At 46.1% G+C, this 24,570-nt stretch overlaps 2 protein-coding genes across 4 annotated transcripts in view; one reads left to right on the top strand and one right to left on the bottom strand.

Annotated features, from left to right (window-relative positions):
- Window positions 1–730: 730 nt before the first annotated feature.
- MANSC1 (MANSC domain containing 1) lies at window positions 731–17,922 on the bottom strand. 2 transcript variants are annotated; one of them, XM_083615929.1, is made up of 5 exons: window positions 17,837–17,922; window positions 8,252–8,573; window positions 4,343–4,483; window positions 1,510–2,600; window positions 731–1,432 (listed from the first exon to the last, which is right to left on the bottom strand). In XM_083615929.1, the coding sequence occupies exons 2-4, from the start codon at window positions 8,463–8,465 to the stop codon at window positions 1,786–1,788; spliced, it is 1,170 nt and encodes a 389-aa protein (XP_083472055.1). In that variant the 5' UTR covers window positions 8,466–8,573; window positions 17,837–17,922; the 3' UTR covers window positions 731–1,432; window positions 1,510–1,785. The 2 variants fall into 2 exon arrangements, with proteins under 2 accessions (XP_083472055.1, XP_083472056.1); XM_083615930.1 differs by lacking the exons at window positions 8,252–8,573; window positions 17,837–17,922 and adding an exon at window positions 5,426–5,480.
- Window positions 17,923–18,089: 167 nt separating this feature from the next.
- The window catches only part of BORCS5 (BLOC-1 related complex subunit 5), a gene marked incomplete at its 5' end in the record, with an annotated part of 33,838 nt that continues 27,357 nt past the window's right edge, over window positions 18,090–24,570 (top strand). For both annotated transcript variants that reach the window (XM_083615994.1, XM_083615995.1), the window contains 2 exons: window positions 18,090–18,462; window positions 20,019–20,162. In XM_083615994.1, the coding sequence (XP_083472120.1) occupies window positions 18,090–18,462; window positions 20,019–20,162 (517 nt within the window). The remainder of the gene's footprint in view (window positions 18,463–20,018; window positions 20,163–24,570) is intronic.

The following is a 24,570-nucleotide window of genomic DNA, read 5'->3' on the forward strand; positions in this document are numbered from 1 at the left end:
AGGAGAAAGGGACAGAGGCCAGTGTTGCATGCAGCACCCGACCAGTATTCAAGGCAGCCCAGGGTGCCACAGCACACTGACCTAGTAGCTTACTCCATTGAAGGTGGGTTTAGGATTGCAGCCTGCATGTTAGCATATTTGCTGCCCTCTGGTGTTCACATAGAACATTAACTTTGCCCACTGTTCAGGGGCCCCCCTTCAAGAAATAGTACAGTCGTACCTCGGGGTACATACGCTTCAGGTTACAGACTCTGCTAACCCAGAAATAGTGCTTCAGGTTAAGAACTTTGCTTTAGGATGAAAACAGAAACCGTGCTCCGGCGGCGCGGCGGCAGCAGGAGGCCCCATTAGCTAAAGTGGTGCTTCAGGTTAAGAACAGTTTCAGGTTAAGAACGGACCTCCGGCATGAATTAAGTACTTAACCCGAGGTACCACTGTATCTGTAAGCAAATTTAAAGTGAAAAAAACCCACATTCAGTAGCAGAAGATGGGGGTGGGGGTGTTCCTGCAAGCATTAGCTAACGCTTATCTATATTGCTGTGAAAAGCTGATTTTGGCTGATCTAGTGGTAGACAGAGAAGAAGCAATGAATTCAAATAGCAGAAGGCCAGATTTAGGTAGGATATCAGGAATTGCAGACCAATGATATCAAAATGTTCAGAGAAAGTATCTGTACCAAGAATTTGAGCAGATGATTATGTTTAAAACATACAGAAACAGCAATAAACCGTTTAGAAAATCCAAATATGATTTGTTTTAATCTAATTACAAAATACATTGAAGCAGCTGTAGGCTATAGTCTTCAAGTGACTAAACAATGTTTTTAAAGGGGGAAATGTTATCTAAATTGTGCTTGGGTTCATTTTTTCAAAATTAATTGTTACAGCAAATGATGACGCAATATTTCCCATAAGAAAACCCTCGTGGCAGAGCTATATGCTATTAATGTGGGGCTGCTGCTAAAATGGGATGCTCGTTTCAAGTTCTCCATAATTGACATCACTGTACTGCGTGTTGCACTGGCCCTCCCGCACAATGCAATGAGATCACAAGGAACATGGCAGGGAGTCCCCATTCTTAGCAGAGGCCCCGGGTTTCTTTTAACATTTTGCTCTGCCCCATTTTGACTGAAGCCTGGTCCAAGTGTTATACTTAGCCCTTTGTGTGAGAAGCGAAATGGGAAATGGTTTGCTCTGAAAGCCTCTTGTGTGCTGTGTGGCATCTTGTCTCCAATCACACAGATATTTGTGTTGATTTTTTACTGTGTGTGGAAATACAGTCAGACACAGACAGTATTTAAACTAAGTTCTGCCTTCTGTTTCTGTAATGTCTAACATCACCACTCTTTTTGGGCAGACTGATTACCCCCTTCCTGCATGCCATATTCTCAACAACCATTCAGAGAAAGAGGTTGTCAGTCTGGTCAGTTTGGCTGCTGCACAAACTGCTCTGGCTAAATTCCTGCTTGGCAGGGGGTTGGACTCGATGGCCCTTGTGGTCTCTTCCAACTCTATGATTCTATGAAATGTAAATGTTGCCCTTATTATGCAAGTGGGATAGAATGCCAAACTATCACAGACTTCTTGTTGCAGAAAGCAGGGGATTCGATATGCAACCAACACATGATACACACTGCAAACAAGCAAAGATACCACATAAGAGGGAACTGAAACATTTAAACTTGACCTTGTAGGAAAGATAACATGTTCTCTGCTGTGACAAATCCAATCCATCTATAAAGCTTCCAAATTTACCACTAATGTACTTCTTCATGTTTTTCCTCTGTCACATGTTCGCATACATGCCATTGATCAAGTAGTCTAGCTTAGTGTAACGCCTTCTCTGAAGAGATTCAAGCATCTTTCTACCTACCAGCACTGTAACGAAGAGAAAGAAGACCACCCCCAAAAGCAAGGCAGCTGTAAGTATGCTTTTGTCACCAAAGGGAAGGGAATGTTCCTTGCTGGGCTCTCCATTAAGGATATCGCCTTTCAAGCCTTGTTGCCCATTGCCAAGATGGACATCATGTAAAGAAGCAGAAGAAATCTTCATGAGCAGTGGGCTGAGGCTACCAGCACTAGATCCAGCAGTGGTAGATGGGTTAGGAACAGTGGTACTTCTTCTTAGATTTGTAGTTGCCCAAGGTGCATTCTTATGATAAGCTGTAGTAGACCTAGTGGTTGTTGCCTTTCTAGGAGACACGTGAGGAATTATAGTACCAGGCTGGGTGCCATTGGTAATAGCAGGTGACTTAACTGTGGGCTGCGCAGTGGGAATACCAGGCTCAATAGCATTTGGAATACTTGGGGACAACAAACTCTTGCTTTCAGGCATTGTTGAAGAACCCAAGCTCTTTGAACCATTTGCCCTTCTGCTTTGTGGATGCTGGGAGTGTCCACCCATCTCATCTATGTGTTTATCATCTAAGTGGTTCAATATTTCCACACTCTTTGAGGGAATTGGCTTTTGCAAAGGACCTGACCCATGCAGAGGGCTTGTTGGGCTGTGAGGACTGAACACAGCAGCCAGTGCAGACACAGACTTCACAGCTGGGTGGGAGAGCTGAACTGAAGAAGGAGTTGGCATGGGAGCCTTTGCATCTAAGAAGGAAGAAAGGAGGTATATTATTATTTGTTAATACTTTCAACAAGCAAGTCCCCACACAAATACAAATTAAGGGTGAAGAGCCCTTAATTTATTTCAGAATCACTATCCTGCACCCCAGTAGAGGAGACACGCATTCTGATTCTGCTTACAAAGAACCCTAGAGATCGCAGATTCTGCAGGAATGTTGGGAATTATTATTATTATTATTACTCAGAATCCTATACAGAACTACAATTTCCAGAATCCCTTGCTGGGGAACCATTACTGTCAAAAAGTTCAAAACTAGCTCACATGTATAGTTTAGACATGTCTTCAGTTCAATGGGACTTGCCTCCTGGTAGGGCTACAATCCTATGCACACTTGCTTGCGAGTAAGCCTTGTTAAATTTGGTGGAAGTTACTTAAGAGTAAACTTTCTTAGGATCAAGTATGCTTAGATGCTCTAACACAACACTACAATGCACAAACTGTACAATCTGTGGAACATCTCTATTGGTATGGTGAAGCTGTGTTGTCTGCAAATGGTCTGGCTAAAACAAGAACGCACCACAACACTTACTTGATCTTAGAATCATATAACTGTAGGTTTTGGAGGGATCCCAAGGATCATTTAGCTGAACCCCCTACAGTGCAGAAATCACAGCTAAAGAATCTTTGACAGATTCAGTTTAACAGATAAATCAAAATTTATCATAATATCAACATAACCCTGTTTAAAGGTAAAGGTACCCCTGCCCGTACGGGCCAGTCTTGCCAGACTCTAGGGTTGTGCGCTCATCTCACTCTAGAGGCCGGGAGCCAGCGCTGTCCGCAGACACTTCCGGGTCACGTGGCCAGCGTGACAAGCTGCATCTGGCGAGCCAGCGCAGCACACGGAACGCCGTTTACCTTCCCACTGGTAAGCGGTCCCTATTTATCTACTTGCACCCGGAGGTGCTTTTGAACTGCTAGGTTGGCAGGCGCTGGGACCGAACGACGGGAGCGCACCCCGCCGCGGGGATTCGAACCGCCGACCATACGATCGGCAAGTCCTAGGCACTGAGGTTTTACCCACAGCGCCACCCGCGTCCCTGTTTAGGGAAGTTTTAATATTTGAAGTTTTATTCTGTTTTTAGTGTTCTGCTAGGAGCTGCCCAGAGTAGCTGGGGAAACCCAGCCAGATGGGAGGGGTATAAATAATAAAAAATATTATTATTATTGTTATTGTTATTGTTATTGTTATTGTTATTGTTATTGTTATAACCACCACCACAACTTCATTATCTATACTGAACCCATCTGGCTGGGTTTCCCCAGCCACCCTGGGCAACTTACAGCATATCTGAAAATATAATAAAAACATAAACATTAAAAACTTTCCAAAACAGGGCTGCCTTCAGAGGTCTTCTAAAAGTCAGATAGTTGTTTATTTCTGATGGTTGCAGTATGACGTCTGATGGGAGGGCATTCCACAGGGTGGGCGCCACTACCAAGAAGGCCCTCTGCCTGGTTCCCTGTAACTTGGCATCTCGCAGTGAGGGAACCTCCAGAAGACCCTCAGCGCTGGATCTCAGTGTCTGGGCTGAACGATGGGGGTGGAGACGCTCCTTCAGGTATATTGGACTGAGGCCATTTAGGGCTTTAAAGGTCAGCACCAACACTTTGAATAAAACAGTCAATAATAAAACAGCAACATGAAGCAAGAAAATCTTCCACTGTCAGTCAACACTTTTTCTTTTTAAAAATCATTGTTTACCTTTTATCATTCGGTAGGTCACCAGTCCTGACACTTGTCTCACCAGGAAGGTTTCATTAGTGGGATAATAGAACAGGTAGCAATTTGTGTAATTTCCTTTGCTCCTGGTATTAAAGACCACATAGTTGCACTTCTTCCTGTCTGGAAAACACACACACAAACACACAACCTAAATATACTGTAACACGGGAGAGACTTTATATCTGATATATTTATGATAAGACATCTCAATCTAGAGTGGAATAGTCCTCAATATTCCACCTTGCTGGCTTAGTTCCCACTTGGGCGGGAAACCTGTTACTGGGCTGTACCATTCCAGAGTTTGTTCGTTCATGTTTGTGTAACTAGCTAGCTAGTCAGCGTTATTATTAGCCTAGCTTTCTACCCGATAGGCTAGTTTCTATATGAAGGAGAATTATTTTGTTCATATGGCGGAGCTCCCCTCATTCTGAAGTGGTATAGCCCAGTCATGACGTCACACGCACTAGGAGAAGAATTCCAGACCTTTGTCAGGCTCCAGAAGTGCCACACTTTAGGACAGCCCAATGTTAGTTGGAGATTCAGAGTTGCATCCAGCCAAGTTCAATTCAGTGTAGACCCACAGAATTAATGAAACTAAGTTTCATGGCCCTTAATTTTGATGGGTCTACTCTGAGTAGGACTAGCAATGGGTACCACTCTCATTCTCCTCCCCAGTGCCCTCTCTGAACTTGACAGGGCAGACTCTGGTCTTTCAAATTTCAGTGGGTGGTGCTCTGTGCAAACCCCAAATTTGGTGCCACCTGCCTCTCGGCTTCCATTCTGTGCACTATGTCATGGTTGCAGTATCCTGCAGAGCCCCCCTTGGCTCGGTGCTGCCCCAAATCTGCCTCTGGGCGGAGAGGCTGAAAAAACTCAGAGGAACTGGTTCATTAACCTTTCAACTTATTTTGTGACATTTTTATCCCACCCTCCTTCTGGAGTACCAGGCAACCTGTGCCTTTTCTCCCATTCTGTACACTCATATACCCTGTGAGGTAGATTAGGTTGAAAAACCACACCAGCAGAAGGAAAAGACTCCACTGTTACTAGCTATGCACTCACCAATCCATTCCTGCATTGCAGGGGACTGGACTAGATGACAATCACAAATTGTGGGCGTCACAATTTAATGATGTCGACAAGCTGGAACGTGTGCAGAGGAGGGCAACCAAGATAATCAAAGATAATCATTTTGGATTTAGAAGGTTTTAACAATGTTTTTGGGTGGCATGCATATTTGTGGTATGACAAGGTTAAAGCACATAAAGCATTTAAGAACCATATTGTCAGGAAAGCTTTGTTCAATGTTTGGACAAGATATAAGGATTTATTGGAAAATAAAACACCAAGGTGGCTATCACCAAAGGAAGCAAAAGCTCAGAAAAAGCTCAATATGGAGGCCAAATGGCTGAAATATTGGGAAATTTTAGAACAAGAGGGAGATAGACTAAAATTGCAGAGTTTTGAGAAACTAAAAAACAAAGTGCGAGATTGGCTTCATTACTATCAGATAATCGAGGCATATAATTTGGACAAGAAAATTGGCTTCCAGGTGGAAAAATCAAAATTAGAAACACAACTGTTAGAACCCAAAACAAAGATTTTGTCAAGGATGTATAACTTGCTGTTGAAATGGAATACTCAGGATGAAACGGTGAAATCTGCTATGATTAAATGGGCACAAGATGTCGGACATAACATTATGTTTGCTGACTGGGAACAGTTGTGGACCACTGGTATGAAATTTACGGCATGTAATGCCTTAAGAGAGAATATTATGAAAATGATATACAGGTGGTACATGACCCCAGTCAAGCTTGCAAAAATATATCACTTGCCCGATAATAAATGTTGGAAATGTAAAGAAACTGAAGGTACATTCTTTCACCTTTGGTGGATGTGCCCAAGGATTAAGGCTTTCTGGGAAATGATCTATAATGAAATGAAAAAGGTATTTAAATATACCTTCCTGGAGAAACCAGAGGCCTTTCTTCTGGGCATTGTCAGCCAATTGGTGCCAAAGAAGGACAGAACTTTTTTTATGTACGCTACAACAGCAGCAAGAATACTTATTGCAAAGTATTGGAAGACACAAGATTTACCCACTTTGGAAGAATGGCAGATGAAGATGATGGACTATATGGGACTGGCAGAAATGACTGGCACAATCCGGGACCAGGGAGAAGAGGCAGTGGAAGAAGATTGGAAGAAATTTAAAGACTATCTACAGAAATATTGCAAAATTAATGAATGTTAGAAATTAAGTGGTTTCCAGCTGTAATGCTTTAAGAATATGGAAGAAGGGTATAAATGGGTAAAAAAAAAATAACTAAAATGGTGTTGGATTGGAAATAAGTGGTATTGGCAACAAAGTTAATAAGAATATGCAAAATGAATTGATAATGGATGAAAATACTGAGTTATAAAATGTTAAGTTATAGAGATAAGATAAATGAAAGAGGGTAAGGATTTGCTGATTTGATTATTTAAATGGGAATACAAGAAGGGGAGGTGTGAGGAAGTCAATGAAACAAGCAAATGAGTTTTAAGTTATGAAAAATAATTGTTTTTAATTTTTCTTGTTTTTTCTGTATGTTTTACTTTTTTTTTAATTTAAATTTTTATTATTATGTGTTTTTGTATATTTATCTTTGTAAAATCTTAATAAATATTTCTTAAAAAAAAAAGATAATCAAAGGTCTGGAAACCAAGCCTTGAGGGAGTTGGTATGGTTAGCCTGGAAAAGAGGAGACTGAGAGGAGATATGATAGCCATCTTCAAGTATCTTAAGAGCTTTCACATGGAAGAGGGAGCATGCTTGTTTTTTCCTGCTTTGGAGGGAAGGACCAATGGCCTCAAGTAACAAGAAAAGAGATTCTGACTAAAAATTTGGAAACCTTTCTGACAGTAAGAGCTGTTTGGCAGTGGAAAACTCCCATTAGAGATGGTGGACTCTCCTTCCTGGGATGTTTTTAAGCAGAGCTTGGGTGACTATCTGTCATGGAAGCTTTAGCTGAGAGTCTTGCATTGAAGCGGTTGGACTAGAGGACCCTTGGGTCCCTTCCAACTCCATAATTCTATTATTCTATGATTCATCCTAGTCAGCAGCTGTGAACTTGGCTTTCTAAAAGCAGCATGAATATGAACTCTGGGAGCATCTGCTCCCCATGTGTGCCAGACATAGCTGCTTTGAAAAAGCTAGGTGGTGAGACTACCAGCCAAGATGAGGATTAGAGTGGGCAGGTCTCCTGAGTCTTAAACCTGAGACTGAGGGGACAAAGCCTGGCAAAAAAGGAGTGAAACATCAGGGTCAGGAAGTGGGAAGTAGCTCCAGGGCAGGGGGGCTCAGGGTGCGGTCTGGTAAGCATCATGGAAGAACTATTAGAGGGGGCAGATTAAAGCAAGACTCTAAGCCCTCTTATTGAATATACTCAATATTAAATTTTCTGCACTTCATGATTTCCAGAGATATAGATGCTCTTGACATATAGCTGCATGTGGCTGGAAACATGGGACTGAAGGATGGGGGGGAGAAGTCACATTTGGAGAGGGGATTAGAAGGAAAGCACTAGCCATATCTGAGCTCCCACAATTGACTGCAAGCTCCAACTCAGTCCATCCCAGCTCATTTCAAGTGCAGTCAAGTGACACATCTATATGATAAACATAGACTGATTTTAGGCCAGCTATAGCTGTCATGGATCCCCATAATCACCCCTCCCTCAATTCTGGGAACTGTAGTTTGGTGTAAGTGCTGAGAATTCTATAATTCACACACACACACACAGAGGACAATAGTTCTCAGGGTTTCCTGGAGTGGGGAAATGACTGGCTGTCAAACCAATTTAAGCCTGTAATGTAGATGCACCTAAAGAGCACCGTTTTTACCTGCACCCAAGCAGCAGACATCAACACAGGCTTCCCAAGATGAAGCATGGATTGGATCTTCCCCCCGGATGCCTTTGGAAAAGGCTGCTTTGATGTCAATAGTGATGTTCTCCATCTTCTCCGTGGAACACACTTGATTTTGGGATGGCTTTGGCAAGGTATAAAAGGCCATGGCAAAGAGGCAAGCAGAGCACCATGCAATCCGGATGGACATCTCTTTCCCTTAGCTGTGACAGACTCCTTACAGTTCTTTTGTTACCATCAGGGTGAGTAAAACTCAGGGTACAGCAATTTTAAGAAAGCTGTGGTGTTTGCATTTGTTCTAGTGAAAAAATGATGAGATAATATCTTACTGTTTAATGCCACAAACAAAAATAAATTCTCATTTCCATTAATATTCACGTATAATTAATTTTTCAAACCAATTAAAAGGAAGTTTGTTGGCATCCATCTGTCTTGAAAGACAACAGAGTGTGCCTCCAGGGGTGAAGTCAAACGGCTGTGTTAGCAGCACCCAAGTGACCTCCCCAGGGCGCCAGGCTGGGCAGTGAGTGTGGAGGTCCTGGGCTGGCCAGGTGACACCACTCTCTCAGTCTCACTGATGTGGTCCAAAGCAAAGCAATTGGGTTGGCACCAGGTTGGCTGCAGGAGTTGCCAAAAGGAGGACTTACTCCTTAGCCCTGCTTTCTCCCAAAGATATCCCACAAGACAGTGAATGTTTACGATCAGAGTTTTCCTTCTCTTAGATGGGCTACCTTTTCAGGTGGATGCTCCTCACTTCCCTCTACAGCATGTGCAGAAACTGCCTTCTTGATGGTTAGACCCACTATTGGTCTCGTCTGCTCAATCCGCCAGAGCCGGTCTTCCCATGCAGGGGAAGTTCCTAACTCACTGAGGGTTTGAGACCCGTTGGCTACCCTCACCTGGTTTAGCTGGCCAGTTGAAGCTATTCCCAGGGTGTGGCCGTTGTCGCATGCTGACAGCTTCTAGGAGCCACAGGTGAGAGCTGAGTGCAGGGTGGGGACTCCAGAAGGAGCATGGCATGTCCCCCACCAGAGGCACAACACTTCCCCTTGCACCCCATACAGCCCTGAAAGCAGGAATGTGAACTAAAACAACAAAATTAATGTTAAGAGTAAAAAAAGGATGCACACAGGTCAATGTGCTGCTGGATAAAATCAAAGGCCCATTGAGTTCAGCACCCTGCTCTCAAGGTGGTCAGGCGCTTATGAGGCCTCAAGTGCAATAGCAGCCGTCTCCTCACTTGTGATTCTAAGCAACTGCTATTCAGAGGAATACTGCCTCTGACACTGGAGACAGAACATCACCCTCAGGTTTTGTAGCCATTGGTAGCCTTATGCTCCATTAATTTCTCTAATCTTCTTTTAAAGGCACCCCAAGTTGATGGCCATCATATCCTTTGGGAATGAATTCCACAGCTCAACTATGCACTGTGTGCAGTAGTACTTTGCTTTTCATGTAGCTCATGAAAAACAACAGGCTTCATTTGTTGCAAATCAAGAGGTATACATTAGCTTCTCAGATATCTGCTTCTTGGGGTTTTTTTATGCAAGACATTCATACTCTCAAACCAGTAGTTTATTTGGGACATTGAACGTACAAAAAAGGGAGAACTCCATATGCATGCATGTTTCCACATGCCTCAACATGGCACTTAAAGGGCACAGAACCTCTGCACTTCCCTCTAAGCGAACAACACTCACACCACAGTGATCTGTGGCTAAGAAAGAAGCTGTGTTGGCTCAAAGAGTATGGCACATGGAATAACAGTGTAATCCTATGAATGTCTCTTACAGGGCTCGGGAACAGATGAACAATTTGGAACTGTCCTCTTATATCATTTCCCTAGGTATAGTTACATTTGTAATCTCTTATTTATTGCACCCGATGTACATCTAACATATGGTTGAAAATATGATGAGCATATTTGTTTAAGGCTTAAGAAAAAAGACAAATTAAACACATTCTCTTTCCCACGCCACTTTTTCTGTTCTGGGTAGGCAACCTAGATATGAACCACTAGTCTTTCAAAAAATTTAGAATCACCCTTACAATGAGTGAAGGGATGAAAAAGGAAGGGAAGGATAGTGAGAATAGTGAAGGAAAGGGGATGCAATGAGGGAGCTCTTATCCTCACAAGCAGCATAAAGCATTTAACTCTTCCAGCTTTGCTTCTGATTGTATTTTAATGTCCTGACACTCTCAGATAACATATTTCAAGATTTCTGAAGTTTTTCTGCATTTGAGACCCACAATTTTACAAGACTATCACAAACTGGAGTCTGCTAGGTCTGGCTCCCACCAGGTTTGTGGCAATTAAATACACTGAGAATTGGCATCCATCTGTCTTGGGAGACAATGGAGGAGCTGCACCTTTGGGGGTGAAGTCACACTGTTGGAAGGTTACAGAACTTGTTGTGGCTGTAGAGACAAATTTGGGAAAGACATGTTTTGTTGCATTATATTATTAATTTTATTAAACCAAACAATTTAGCTCAGCAATGGAAGAACCAGACTGAAAAACCCATGAACATATGCGAAAATATTATCTGGGATACAGCAATGTCTGAGCATCTCACCAGACATAGGAGGACAATTTCAGGCTTAACAAATAGAGACACCTTCCATGGAACGTGGACCCCTTTCTTTTACTAGGTTAATGACCAAAATCAAGATCTCGTACCAACTGCTCAATATTCTCAGTGGAGAGGTTACATAAAGTAATACGTCTGAATGTTGAATGCTGGATAAGTGTTTACTAGTTTTTGGATGTGCATTTGCATTAAAAAACCCAACAATAATAAAAATTTGTCTTAAAAAAAATTAAACAAAGCAATTATAGCTGATCTTTACCCAGCTGCTCAGTGTCAGATTCCTGCAGGTTTTATTGTAATTTTAGTAGCTCTTGGACATTCTGGAAGGTCTCCTGCTTCATTGAACCAGGACTCCACTGAAGGTCTTGCCTCCTGTCCCATCCATTCTGCTCAGGTGTGAGTCAGATGGAAGGCATAACAACCACCACCACCTCAGGGATGTGTGACTCACACCACATAGGTGGCATTTGCCACAGGTGGGGCAAGAATGCAGGATGTGTTTGGGCCCTCTCCTTCCTTCTTTCCTAGACCCGAGGCAGATTTCACCAAAGTAGCTGGATTTCCTGTGAAAATCCACTTTCCCAAAGAGAGCTTGCCAGAAAGGCTTCCTTCAGTTGGTTTATGTACTAAAATACTCTGAATTGCCCTCTTGCCCATGTTACTTTAAGGAGTGCTGTAGTCAGAATACCCAATAAAACATTATATACATTTAATGTACATCTGTGTTATACATTTAAAGGCACAAGTGCAGGGCCAGAGGAAAGAGGTAAAGGGAGAGCTTGAGAGGATTGGGGGAGAAATGCGAGTTGCAGTCTTAGGGTGCTTTGGACTACAGTTGCAACTGAAATCATTCAACCCCCATTGCAAATTGGGTTTATTATCAAAATTTACAGACTTTCTGCTATTTGCAATGAGCAAATCAAACAAAAACAATTGAAATAGCTCAACAAAACAGATGCTTCAAGGTGTTTCCCCACTTGAAGCATCCAAAGTCTCTAGGAACATTCAGTACCTTTAATATTTTGTTGTATCCTGCGCCTTGTTTGTGAAGCAAATTCCTTTGTTCCAGCCTCATACATATTGTACGGGGGGGGGGGGAGAATCCTTATCATAATTTATCATCATCTCCCACATAGTTCAGGTGAGAGTTCATCTAATGTCTTTCTCAACAGCCCGGCATACAGAAATTACAGTATTTTTTGCTCTATAAGACTCACTTTTTCCCTCCTAAAAAGTAGGGGGAAATGTGTGTGCGTCTTATGGAGCGAATGCAGGCTGCACAGCTATCCCAGAAGCCAGAACAGCAAGAGGGATTGCTGCTTTCACTGCGCAGCGAGCCCTCTTGCTGTTCTGGCTTCTGAGATTCAGAATATTTTTTTCTTGTTTTCCTCCTCCAAAAACTAGGTGCGTCTTATGGTCTGGTGCGTCTTATAGAGTGAAAAATACAGTAAGTCACTGGGGCGAGTGATGAAGTGATGCAGGCCCAGTTCAGATATGATGCTTTCATTTATCCTGGATTATATGCAGGTTTATAGTAGAGAATAAACCAGAGTTTCCCAGTTTGAATGTCACAGAAAACTGGTTTACCCAAGCTCCTGAAACCTTTCTTATGGACTTGGAGTATGAGAAAAGAAAGAAGAGAACTCCTGGGCACACTTGTACTTGAGCGATTGTTACACTTGATTTAGGCTACATAACATTTATTTGCTTATTTTATAAGCTTATTTGCTTATTTTTCTACCATCCTCAATCTGCACGATGCTTTACATAATATAGCAGGATAGACCTCTGCACTGAGGAGCTTACAATCTGTAAATCAGCACAAGAGAGACATCGGAAGAGAAGGTGGGCACTGGAGGCAGGAGTAAATAGGCTTTAAAGATCAGCACCAACACTTTGAATTGTGCTCAGAAACGCACTAGGAGCCACTGAAGATTTTTTGGACCGGTGTTATATGGTCTTGGTGGCCACTCTCAGTCACCAGTCTAGCTGCTGCATTCTGGATTAGTTGTAGTTTCCGGGTCACCTACAAAGGTAGCTCCACATAGAGTGCATTGCCATAGTCCAAGCGGGCGATAACTAGAGCATGCACTACTCTGGCAAGACAGTCTGCGGGCAGGTAGGGTCTCAGCCTGCATACCAGGTGGAGCTGATAAACAGCTGCCCTGAAACAGAATTGACCTGCGCCTCCATGGACAGCTGTGAGTCCAGAATGACTCCCAGGCTGCATACCTGGTCCTTCAGGGGCACAGGACCAGGGAGTCCTCCACACCTGCCCCACCAAAAACTTCTGTCTTGTCAGGATTCAACCTCAATCTGTTAGCCGCCATCCATCCTCCAACCGCCTCCAGACACTCACACTAACTGCCTGGGCTGTGTGCCCCTCACCCAGCCTGCCCCTCCTCCCTCACCATACCTCCCCCTACTTACAACCCCTGTAACTGGGCCTCCCCCTGCTCTCCCCCACTCCTCTCCTCCCAGGCCCTTCCCACCAAGCGCCCTTACAAAACAAGTATCCACGTCAGATGGAGTTTTAAACTTATTAATTAAAACATTTCTGTACTCCTTTCCCATATTCCTTTCTGGCAGGGCTCATGCACTTTTTAAACAGCTATAGATCTGCATTTCCTCAAGACAGAGAAGTCTTTGCTTGCTGAATTTCTGCTTGCCAGGAAGCGAGCTATAACAATACTTAACTATTTTAACAGTAAATATTTCATAGTTAAGCGGATCCAAAGCCCTGCCAGAAAAGGAAAAGGAAGTGACTCCAGATCCAACCCAGCCACTCCATATTATAAAGCAATACAGTGGTGCCCTGCAAGACGAACGCCTCGCAAGACGAAAAACCCGCTAGACGAAAGGGTTTTCCGTTTTTCGATGCGCTTCGCAAGACGAATTTCCCTATGGGCTTCCTTCGCAAGACGAAAGCCCATAGGGAAATCTCCAGGACAGCGGGGAAGCGCAGTGCGTATTCCCCACTGTCCTCGGACCTCCTCCGAAGGCTGGCGGTGGGGCGGAGAGACCTCCTCCCACCGCCAGCCTTCGGAAGGCTGCTCCGAAGGCTGGCGGCGGGAGGAGGTCTCTCCGCCCCACCGGCAGCCTTCGGAAGGCTGCTCCGAAGGCTGGCAGCGGGAGGAGGTCTCTCCGCCCCACCGGCAGCCTTCGGAAGGCTGCTCCGAAGGCTGGCGGCGGGAGGAGGTCTCTCCGCCCCACCGGCAGCCTTCGGAAGGCTGCTCCAAAGGCTGGTGGTGGGGCGGAGAGACCTCCTCCCGCCGCCAGCCTCTCCGCCCCACCGGCAGCCTTCGGAAGGCTGCTCCAAAGGCTGGCGGTGGGGCGGATAGACCTCCTCCCGCCGCCAGCCTTCGGAAGGCTCCTCCGAAGGCTGGCGGTGGGGCGGAGAGACCTTCTCCCTGCGCCAGCCTTCGGATGGCTGTCCTGAAAACTTGTGGTGGGAGGAGGGTTTTCCTTCCCACCGCCAACATTCAGAATGCTGTTCTGAATGTTGGCGGTGGGGAGGAAAAACCCTCCTCCCACCGCAAGCCCCGGGAACAGAGGAGAAGCGCTGCGCGCCTTCCCCTCTGTTCCCAGACCTGTCCTGAAGGCTTGCGGTGGGGAGAAAAGCCCTTCTCCGCACCGCCAGCCTGGCAAGCGGTCTCCATAGGAACGCATTAATTGATTTTCAATGCATTCCTATGGGAAACCGTGCTTCGCAAGACGAAAAACTCGCAAGAAGAAAAAACTTGCGGAACGAATTAATTTCGTCTTGCGAGGCACCACTGTACTTCCTTCTGGTGGGTCAGATTACTGGGTGTGTCAACAGATTTCTATCACAGGGCAATTCAGCACATACAGCTAAGAAAAGAAGTTTATATGACTTAAAGGGTGTCTCCATAACAGATAAGATTGTGTTAAATCCACTGAGGGCAAGGGGGGCGGGCTGGGATCCACACCCTTCTTTTAAAAAAGCATAATTACCTGATGTGTGAGACAGAGTCACACATTACATTATTATTAATACATCACACTTAATTTTCCTGGGGGAAATGTGATGGCTGAATAAGCCATTCTAAGAACAATATCCTGTGATTTATATGGCCTAATGCTTGAAGAATCTGAAGGACTAACAAGTTGAGGGAAAAGCCATAAGACATCCTGACAAGACAGTAGCACAGGGGTGCTTCTCACTGGCCAGGAAATGGGTGTGCCATCCATTCCAGATGGCCTTGCACTGAAAAAGCAGGCGCACAGCTGAGGAGACTTCTTGATCCAGGATCACACCCTTTAGCAGCAGCGTTGCATTTTCTGGACAGGAATAGCTTGGCTACATGCTCCCCCAGTTGCTTCACAGTGTTTACATACAGCTGCCCGTGAAGACGTCCCAGAAGTCGCAACCAATGCAGAATATAACAGGCAGAATGCAAACTGCCACAGCTAGATGGCATCATATTATTCTCAAAGAGCTGTACTAGTTACCAGTACAGCTTCAGAGCCCAGTTCCAGGTGGGCATCTTTACCTTAAAACCCTCAATGACTTAAGACCCAAATACCTCTCCCTATTTCAATCTGCCCAGGCTGGCCAAGAATGTCCACAAAGGCCTTTCCCAGAGTTCCTTTGCCAAAGGAGGTGCATTAGGCAGCAACAAAGGAGTGGTGCCCCAGTTGTGTAACACCCTTTTAATTTGCCCAGGCATTTAAAATAGTCATCATCCTATATGTCTGCTCTCCTACATTCAGTGTTTCAGAATTGGTTTTACTTATTTCATTTTTTGTATGATTGCATTTTATTCTGGCATGATTACTTTAGTCATGTCCATTGGGTGCTGCCCTGATATTTGCAAAGATGAAGTGCAGTTCAAAAACATTTTACATAAAATTATTTAACACTAAGAGAACTATAGTTTGTGCCTGTTCTGGAGCTCATTCATTCACTGATGGGCAGGGTTTGTCACTTTCCACTTTTGTACAGTGTCCATGATGCACAGCTTACTTGGTAGAGCACGACTCTCTTAATCTCAGGGCCACATTGGGCAAAAGATTTCTGTATTGCAAGTGGCTGGACTAGATGACCCTCGTGGTTCCTTCCAATTCTACCGTTATATGATTCTAAGAATCTATTTCTTAAGCACCATTGACTATTATTAATTGGTACTGCATCACACCTCTGACATGCACTGGCTAAGCTGTTACAACCAGCACAGAATATTCAGGTACTCAAGGAGCAAAATAGTTTGCAGAACAATGTCTATGAGGGAAGAGAACTGGTCAGTTTGGTTGTAATTAAAGCCCCAGGCAAGAGGTAGCTGTGGTGTGGTAAGAAGTCTTGGGATACAAAGAAGCAGACAAAGAGGCCTGGGTCTCATGAGGGGAAAGGGAGAGGGACCCTCCTGAAATGCATAAGCTCACACAGCAGTTCCCACCACCCCTGGACACTGGCCATGCGGGTGAGTCTGGAGGTGATAATGCTGGCTGCTTCAGTGCCCTAATTTGAGCCACATTATGCCCTCCCTTACTTTCTAAAAACCAAGAGCAGGGGGTGGGGCTGCACAAAAGGTAAGGGCAATCCCTCTCCAGCCCCCTTGCTGCTTGAGGAAAAGGGCCACAGAAACATTAATTGAGCTAAGAACACTGAAGAAACTCCACAAAGACCGGGAGGGGCCCTATTATGCGCCCAGGGAGAAGGAAGGGCCTTGTCTGGGTCAGGACAAGAGGGCTTGAAAAGCAGGGACCAAAGAAAACTGTGGGGAGTGGAAGCACAGAGGAGCCAAGGAAGGAGGGCTGTGGCAAAACCTCATAGATGATGCAGTATTGTGGGCTGTGTTAAACTAGAATCCGATTATTAACAGACACATGGTTTTTAATTAATATTTTGAGATTATTGTATTTTAATGACGTTATACACGCCCCTGGGCTCTGATGGGAGGAAGGCTGGTATGCAAATACAAACAGTAATCATGGTGATGGAAGGGTGGAAGTTCACTGCCAAGAACAGATGCAGGTGGGAGCACTGGACTACTGCATCCCCCTGCACACACGATAAATGTGAAGAGGTCCACACATATCCCTTCAGTTTCTATGAAAGCTGGAACCCTGTGCAGTTGGGGTTTCAGTTCCTGTGGAAATTATGTCTACACCCCTGGGCAGAAGCCTACAGACATCCACACTCAATGTGTGGACACTGGGGATAGGGGGAGGAAACATGACTCTGTTCACTGCATGAATGGAGATTAATCTGCTTGTTGTGGTTTCTTCTGCCACTGCTGTATTTTGACCTGGCAACCCCAAGAGGGCTACAAGGTCCAAGAAAAGGGGTGGAGGCCTGAATTTGCACATTAAGTTGAGCCAACCAGCTAATGTTTGGATGCAGGCTTCTAGTATTAATAATAGCCTTCTCACTTGCTGTTTTAGGGCAGAGGGCTGGGACTAAAAGACAACTGAGTGTGGTAGAAGCCTGAGCCCAGGCACAAAACAAGCTTCATCAAAATATAAAGTTCTGTTAGCTGACTTGCTTGGAGTTTTGGTGTTCCCAGAATGGACTATCAGAACTACTGCACAGTGGGAAACTATGGTCCAGAGCAGGGATGGAGACCTCCAGGCGCTCCAGATGCTGTTCGACTACAGCTCCCCTTGACCCTTGCCACTGGCCACGTTGGCAGGACCGCACCGGCCCCGGAGGGCCACAGATGCCCCATCCCTGACTTCGAGGAAACGGCGGCATCTGCCAAAGGCAGCACGAAGAGGACACGCCTCGTTTCTGGGCGTCGTGCGCCGCAGGTTGCAGGCTGGACTGCCAATCCGTTTTCTCCACCATGAATCCTAGAGATCCTTTGGAATCCGGATCTTTCTTCTCTTGTTCCGAGGAGCAGTGAAGCAGAGTCCGATCCCAAGCTCGGGTCTGCAACCCCACGCGCTCCCACGGCCAAGAAGGCCACGAAGCGCTCGGCTCAATTCTGCTCCGATTTGGGGGGCTTACCTGGCCAGGCAGCCGGCGCGCTCCCCTCCGACGAAGGTGGCCGGCTTCCTCGCCCGCTGCGCGGGGAGACCTCCGCCTGGGAGTCGAGGGAGGAGTTCGCGGCCAGGGCGAGCAGCTGCGGAAAAGGAAGAGGAGGACCTGAGCAAAGCTGCACCCCGAGCAGACGTCGCCTTCGCTCAGAAACAGGCGACGTTTATTCGGAGGGAATGATTTCTACGAGCGAGCAACCCGATCTGTGCCTGCATTGACTCTGATGGGATTTCCTGCCAATTGCCTTTCAAGCTGCGGCTCCAGGAACGTCTCCTTTAAGCAAGCGCCGCTGAGCTCACCGGGGTTTGCATCGCCGCGCCATCTGGCCGGGAGTCCGGCGCTGCTTCCGCGCCGAAGAGGCCCCGCCGCGCCCTCCGCTCCGCCTCCCGGCCTGGGCGAGGCTGACCCGGGAACCGAAACAGGCTGGTTGCTGGGAAGGCGGAAGCGAGAGAGGCCTTTGCCCGGGAGCCGCGCCGCGGGGTCTCGCCTGCGCCTGGCAAGCGCAGCCCTCCCTGCTCCGCCGGGGACTGCTCTCGCCATGGGGGCCGAGCAGAGCGCAGAGGCGGAAAACCGGCATCCCGAGCCCAGCACTTCAGGTGGGGCTCCCTTTCCCTCCCACTTTCGGGGGTTGCTTTGGGTGCTCTTTAAAACGGAGCCCGTGCGCACGAGCTGCGCCTCTCCGGGCTGCTTCTCAGGAATGCTCCGCGGTGCAAACCGGGAGAAAGGCTTGCCTCCTGGGACGCGTCTCATCCGCAGTGGCGTAGCGTGGGGGGTGCAGGGGGGCCGGGCGCAACAGGGGGGGGCGCGCTCGCACTCGCAGCTCTCTGCCCCTACCTGGCAGGGGCGCAAATTACTTGCCTTGCCCCGGGTGCTGACAACCCACGCTACGCCACTGCTCATCTGCTCTCACGCTCCCAGCCAGTGAGCCGCATCCCATCAGCTAACTTTGTGGGCAGCGGTGAAACAAACTTGTGAAACTCACGTTTTTAAAATTACTTGCTGCGAACGAACGAACAGATCAGGCGGAGAGGAAAAGGTGTCTGTTCTAGGAGCATTGCCCCCAATGTTCAAAAATGGCATTCCTGATCTGCAGCCTGAACTGGTACTCTTGCCTCTGCTATCTGCCAGCCCTGTCCCGTTTCATTCTGCTTACATGTGCAGACTAGACCTGGCTGATTTAACTGAGCACCACAGCCTTTTGCAGAAGTTTCCTCTAATTTGTCATTCTCTTTATCTTAGCTGAGTTGACCAGGAAGAGCAAGATAAAATGCCACATTCAGGGCCCAGTCCCATCTCAGGTTCCACTTTACAACGGACGCAGTTCATACATACATTTGCAAGTGACACTTTTTGTAAAGTGATGGGCGTGCATGTAAGAATTGGACCTTGGCCTCCCAAAATAGAAGTTACTAGAACTAGAGACAAGAACAGAAAATGTGCAGTCTAATAAGAAATTAAATTTTACAAGTATTATAGTGAGAAATGTATACAGGCAACTCCTGATTAAGGCGCCTCCAAATGATGCATGATGTGCACAGCACCGAACCTGGAAGTCTCCCCGAAACATCACAGAGATGTCATGAGAAGGGGCAGAGTGGGCTCCAGAACGGAACTCCCGCACAAAATGATGATTGCTTGTAATTCGCTCGGTGGCCTGTTTTGTGAAATCATGGTCTAAAATGGATTTTTGCCTATCTCAAGCAAGCTAGTGTGCGTGGCTAATTCGTGCCCAAACCCCTGCGCCTTGTGCCACAGGGAAGAGGAAACAACCAACACACTGACTTTTTGTTACATGCAAACCACAAGTGGTAAGCCAAGGTCTTGTGGTTTGTGGTTTGTTTGGGAGAAGTGCATGTAGCATTATGTCAGGGGTCTGATTGCTCCCTCTCTGTGGCATAGGGAGAAGGGGCTGCGGGTGAATGAACACGGTGCACTGGCATGTTTCACATTTACAATAAACTGTGGTCTGCTTTAGACTATGGATTCAAATTATGTGCAAACCAGGCCAATGGACCTTTCTATCACAATAATTGAGTGTGTGGGTGTTTTACGACAACACACTGTTAAGTCATTCTTTTTTGCTGGTACCAGATGAAGGGTAATCCTAGGTGTGCTTTGTGCTTCCTTATACTTGACTGGATATTTTCCCCAGCATCTCCTTCACCGGCCAAGCAGCGAGCTAAAATGGATGATATTGTGGTGGTGGCACAAGGGACGCAGTCTTCGCGGAATGTCAGCAATGACCCAGATGTCATTAAGTTGCAGGAAATCCCAACTTTCCAACCCCTTCTGAAAGGTAAGATATTACATGAAAAAATAAGGTTCCCATGTCTGCCCCCCACATTCCCCTTTGAGCCTCCTGGTTCATAACAGTGCCAATTTTTGATGATCCCATTTTACTCTTCTCATTTGTTTTGTCATGCATTGCTGAGTCCTCATGCTGCTATAAAGTGGTAGAGAGAACTGGGTAAAACATAAACATGTTTTAATGTATTGATGTGTTAAAGCTAGTGGTTTGTAGTTTGTCCAGAAAGCAGTTATATTTGTGCTTCTAGTTCTGTTGAGTCATTTTGTTCTGCAGTGTGAAGAGATGAACCTTATGGGAGGCTTGGGATAAGGGTGGAGAACCCTTTTTGGACCCAGGATGCAAGTGGCAGGTGGGTCCACAGGCAAGATTGGGCGGGGAGCAATGAATGTACAGCTTCTACACACACTCACACACTCCTCTGCTTCTCCTCTATCAAGGCAAGAAAGAAGTATTATTGGAGTCCAAGGACACATTCTAGTTAGGCAAAATCCCTCCAGGAGGGTGCAAAATAGATCTGGGGAGAAGGTGTGTGGCTGAGCAGGGAGGTGTGGCCTTGGGGAGAATTCTGTGGACCAGACAGAGGCCTAGAGTGCTGCATTTGGAACCTAGGTGTGAGGCTTCCCACCTAGGAATAAACTGGGAAACAGTAGTGCTTTAGTTAAGATGGTATTTTGATGCCCTTTATCTCAGACTAGGCATCCCCTTGTTCATAATCTGACAGTAAATTCAGTAAACGTTGCTCTTGATTTTTGGGTGCCTGTACTGCCTGCTTGCTTGCTTCTGCACTCTTTCAACATCATCTTGATCTGTACATTGGTAAATAAAATGGCAGTTTTCCAGTTTTCTCCATGCCAACGAGGGGGAACTTAAAAGACCGGGATTTGCTTTTTGAAAACGGTGTGGAAGTAATTTTAAAATTTGAGTCCATGGGTCCCTTGACCAACTACCTTCTTTCTGTGGGGCACAGGAGCCCAGTTATGTCACCCCTTGCCTGCAGAGCTGGCAGCCCATCAGCCCTTTTTGAACACCCTCCATTGTGGAGTGTTCCCTCAGCCTCCTCTCCCCTCTACTTGGAAGTCCTCCGGGCAGCTGCAGCTGCTGCTCCTGGTCTCTGAGTCTCCCCCCCCCCCCAGGCCCCAAAGACAGGTGCCTCCTCACACTGCCCCACAGGGGCCAGGGAAGAGGATGCCCCCAGCCTTAGTGGCCCAATGGAGACTGGCCAAAGGCGAATGTGAGGCCAGCACTTTACCCAGGGAGGCAGCAGGGGCAGCAGAAGGTACTGCCAGGCCTGCATGGCGTAAAGGCTCCCCTTCAGCTCCCAGGCAGGCTTTGCACACAGCAGGCAAAATAAAGGCCAGCGCAGCGCCTGCCTGCCCAGCCTCCCACTTGTCTGTCCATTCCCAACAGCAAGGGCTGGCGGGCTGGGCTCCCTCACCCACTTACTTGCTTACTCCAAGGCCACCTCAGCTCCTGGCAGCCAGCACCCCATGGTCCAGGGCTGCTGCAACAAACAGCCACACAAGCCTTTGGGAGGCAGACATGCGAGGGCATCACAGGAGGGGTGGAAGGAGAGAGGGACAGAGGCCAGTGTTGCCCGCAGCACCCCTGACCAGCATTCAAGGCACCCCAAGGGTGCCATTGGCGCACTGGTTGAAAACCACTGTTTTAGGCAATCCATATATACTGACATCTGGTGCCTGTTGGGAAACACTTCAGCCAGTGTACCTTGTTTATTTTGCTTATTCACCAAAATTTATATACTACTTGCTTGTAATAAAACTTCTAAGCATTTTACAAAAAATAGTGAGGCATTTTGATTTGGGAATCTGCATTATTGCTATGTTATTGAAACACTAAGATGTGAGTGAGTTTATTTTGTATTTTACTAACAGTCGGAACAGGATGAGTATATAATAGGAATATTCTATTGTGCATGGAATATACAACATAAATGGTAGAAGCATAATTGGAAACACAGCATTTATTAAATGTTCACAAAAACTAGAGCTCGGGGAAAAGTGCACAGCTATTTTCTCTGCAAACTGTTCAGGAGGCCAGGCCTCAAACATGGGCTGGTTCTGGTAACCAGCTCTTGCTTCCAGTAGGCAACGCCTCCACAAAGGCAGGTAAGTTCGTTCCTTTTTGTACCTGCTACCCAGTGAGACAGTTTTGGAGGGGAGAAGTGGCAGGCGTCATGTGAGTGTACACCACCTTGAGCATGTTGGAGAAAAGGAGGGATATGCAATCAATCAATCAATCAATCAATCAATACTGGACTAAGTCAGTGGTTTGACTCTGTACAAAACTCCTTCATATGACCTTTGCATCATTGTGTCTGGCGGCAAGAACAGGAGTCCAATGCAAGTTTAAGACCCCATTAAACTAAAAATAATTTGTGTGGAAGTAAGCACAGTTGAGCATTTTTCCTTTATTGTTGCACATTTGCTGTTTTTTTCTTCATCTGCTCTCTTGCTGCATTACCAAGCAGAGACATTTTCCTCTTGGTTCTGAGGAATCTTCCTTCTCAGTCAGTGGGAAGTTAGAGTAAGCCCTGACAGGAACACTCCCCCCCCCCTCTCTCTCTCTCTCTCCTCCCCCCCCCCCCCCCGCCAGGATCTCCACCCCTGAGTCTTTCAGTTACCTAACAGTGATCACATTTGGCAAAGAGCCACACTATTATTTTAATTGCATCAGGGTTTTTTTTAAAAGAGGCCTGTAAAACTGCATGGTCTACTTTCGCCCTAAGTTACTGTAAAGACTAGGCCCAAAGTGAGATTCATATACCGAGGCTGCAGGAATGTTGTGAAGTGCCCCAACCAGTTCACCACTGCAGCTCATAACATCATACTGTGAGTTGACGTTGTTTTCTGGGATGCCTGGTCTGATATTGTTGATCTTTTCAATTTGCCAATTCCAGTCCAGCCCACAGGTGGCACTCTTCGCTGCCTCTGGTGCGTTGCGGGGCTCCCAAGAGCAGCAGATGTTCAGAACTCAGTAAAATCATTTTATTTGGTAGGGACTCACAGTGTTTGCAGCAGAATAGCAATCTGCAAGCTCTAGAGGGAGGATTGAGTGAAGCCCTTTCCGTGTTAAACCCTCATGAAAAATTGGTTTTGTAATCATTTCTAAAGCGGAGTGGAAATGAGGGAGAGGCTTGGAATGTGGCCCCAGATTCCCATGGCCCCAGATTCAGTCCCCAGTTCATAGTGTTGGGGAGCAGGGCTCAGAAAGCGCTCCCCCAGGACTGGTCAAACTGGACAAATGCCCAGACAACGTGACATGTTTACTTTATTTATTTTAAGAAATGTCCAGCCTACCCTTCCTTAGAATAATCCAGGGGTGGAGGTAGTGGTTGTCGTGTCAGTCTAGGACTGGGGAGAGGGTTTTTTGTTGTTGCTGAGGTTCCTGGGCATATCAGCGCCACTTTCCATGGTGTTAAGTACCACCTGTAGGTGAGTTTCAGAGTAAGTTCCCTTTTGGCTGATATGGAGATTAGATAGAATCATTATTTGCATCAGCCACTAGCCATAACAATAAAATAAAATGTACTGAAGATAGAGGTAAAAACTTAACTATAGAAAATACATTTTGGGGTTTACATCAATAATCAAATAATAGATCTTATTCTAATTGCCCCACTAAGAACCTTGCAGTTTTTGCTATCACCTGATCATCTTGATCTGCTAAAAGAATGGTTGAGCGACGACCCGACATGGACAATAGTAGAGGGGTAAGAACCTGATATGGACTTAAAGGGAAGTTTAGACCACATTCTAGTCCATTTGGTGGGGTTAATTTCATAGCCAATGTCATGCTCCCATTGTTCTTCGATTGCGTCAAGGGGGGTTGTGGGATTCTGGAGCAGTATTTTGTACATTGTGGATGCCATCCCTTTGCTGTGTCCCTCTGCTGTCAGGAGAAGGTTTTTGAAGGTGGTCCAGGGCCTAGTGGCTGCTGATTTTACTGCTGGATTGTTTAAGAAGTGTATAGTTGACAATGTGTTAGCCAAGGTATTTGGGTGTCCCCTAGTTTGTCTTGTATTTCTTGTGTTGGTATGGATTTGTTGTGTTTGTAGAAGTCTTTTAGGCAGTGCAGGCCTTCGGCTTGCCAGGTGTTTATCTGGAGGTTTTGTGCTGTGTGTTGGAATAGTGGGTGTTAGGCCAGGGGGTTAGTGGGGATGGGGATAGTTTGCCTACTTTTCACTTCCTGTGTGTATCTGTTCAGTATTGTGGGGATTTTCTTTAGTTTGTTTTGGAGAAATGGGTGCGCTGTTGTGGAGATGATTCAACGGTGTCTCTCTCCAAGACCCGTCCAAGACTCATTTTCTAGAATATACGGGATTATGTGGTATACTTGGTTGCCGATGTAACATAATTCTATGTTGGGGATTCCCTAT

Source organism: Podarcis filfolensis (assembly GCF_964270895.1).
Source record: "Podarcis filfolensis genome assembly, chromosome: 5".
NCBI lineage: Eukaryota > Metazoa > Chordata > Lepidosauria > Squamata > Lacertidae > Podarcis > Podarcis filfolensis.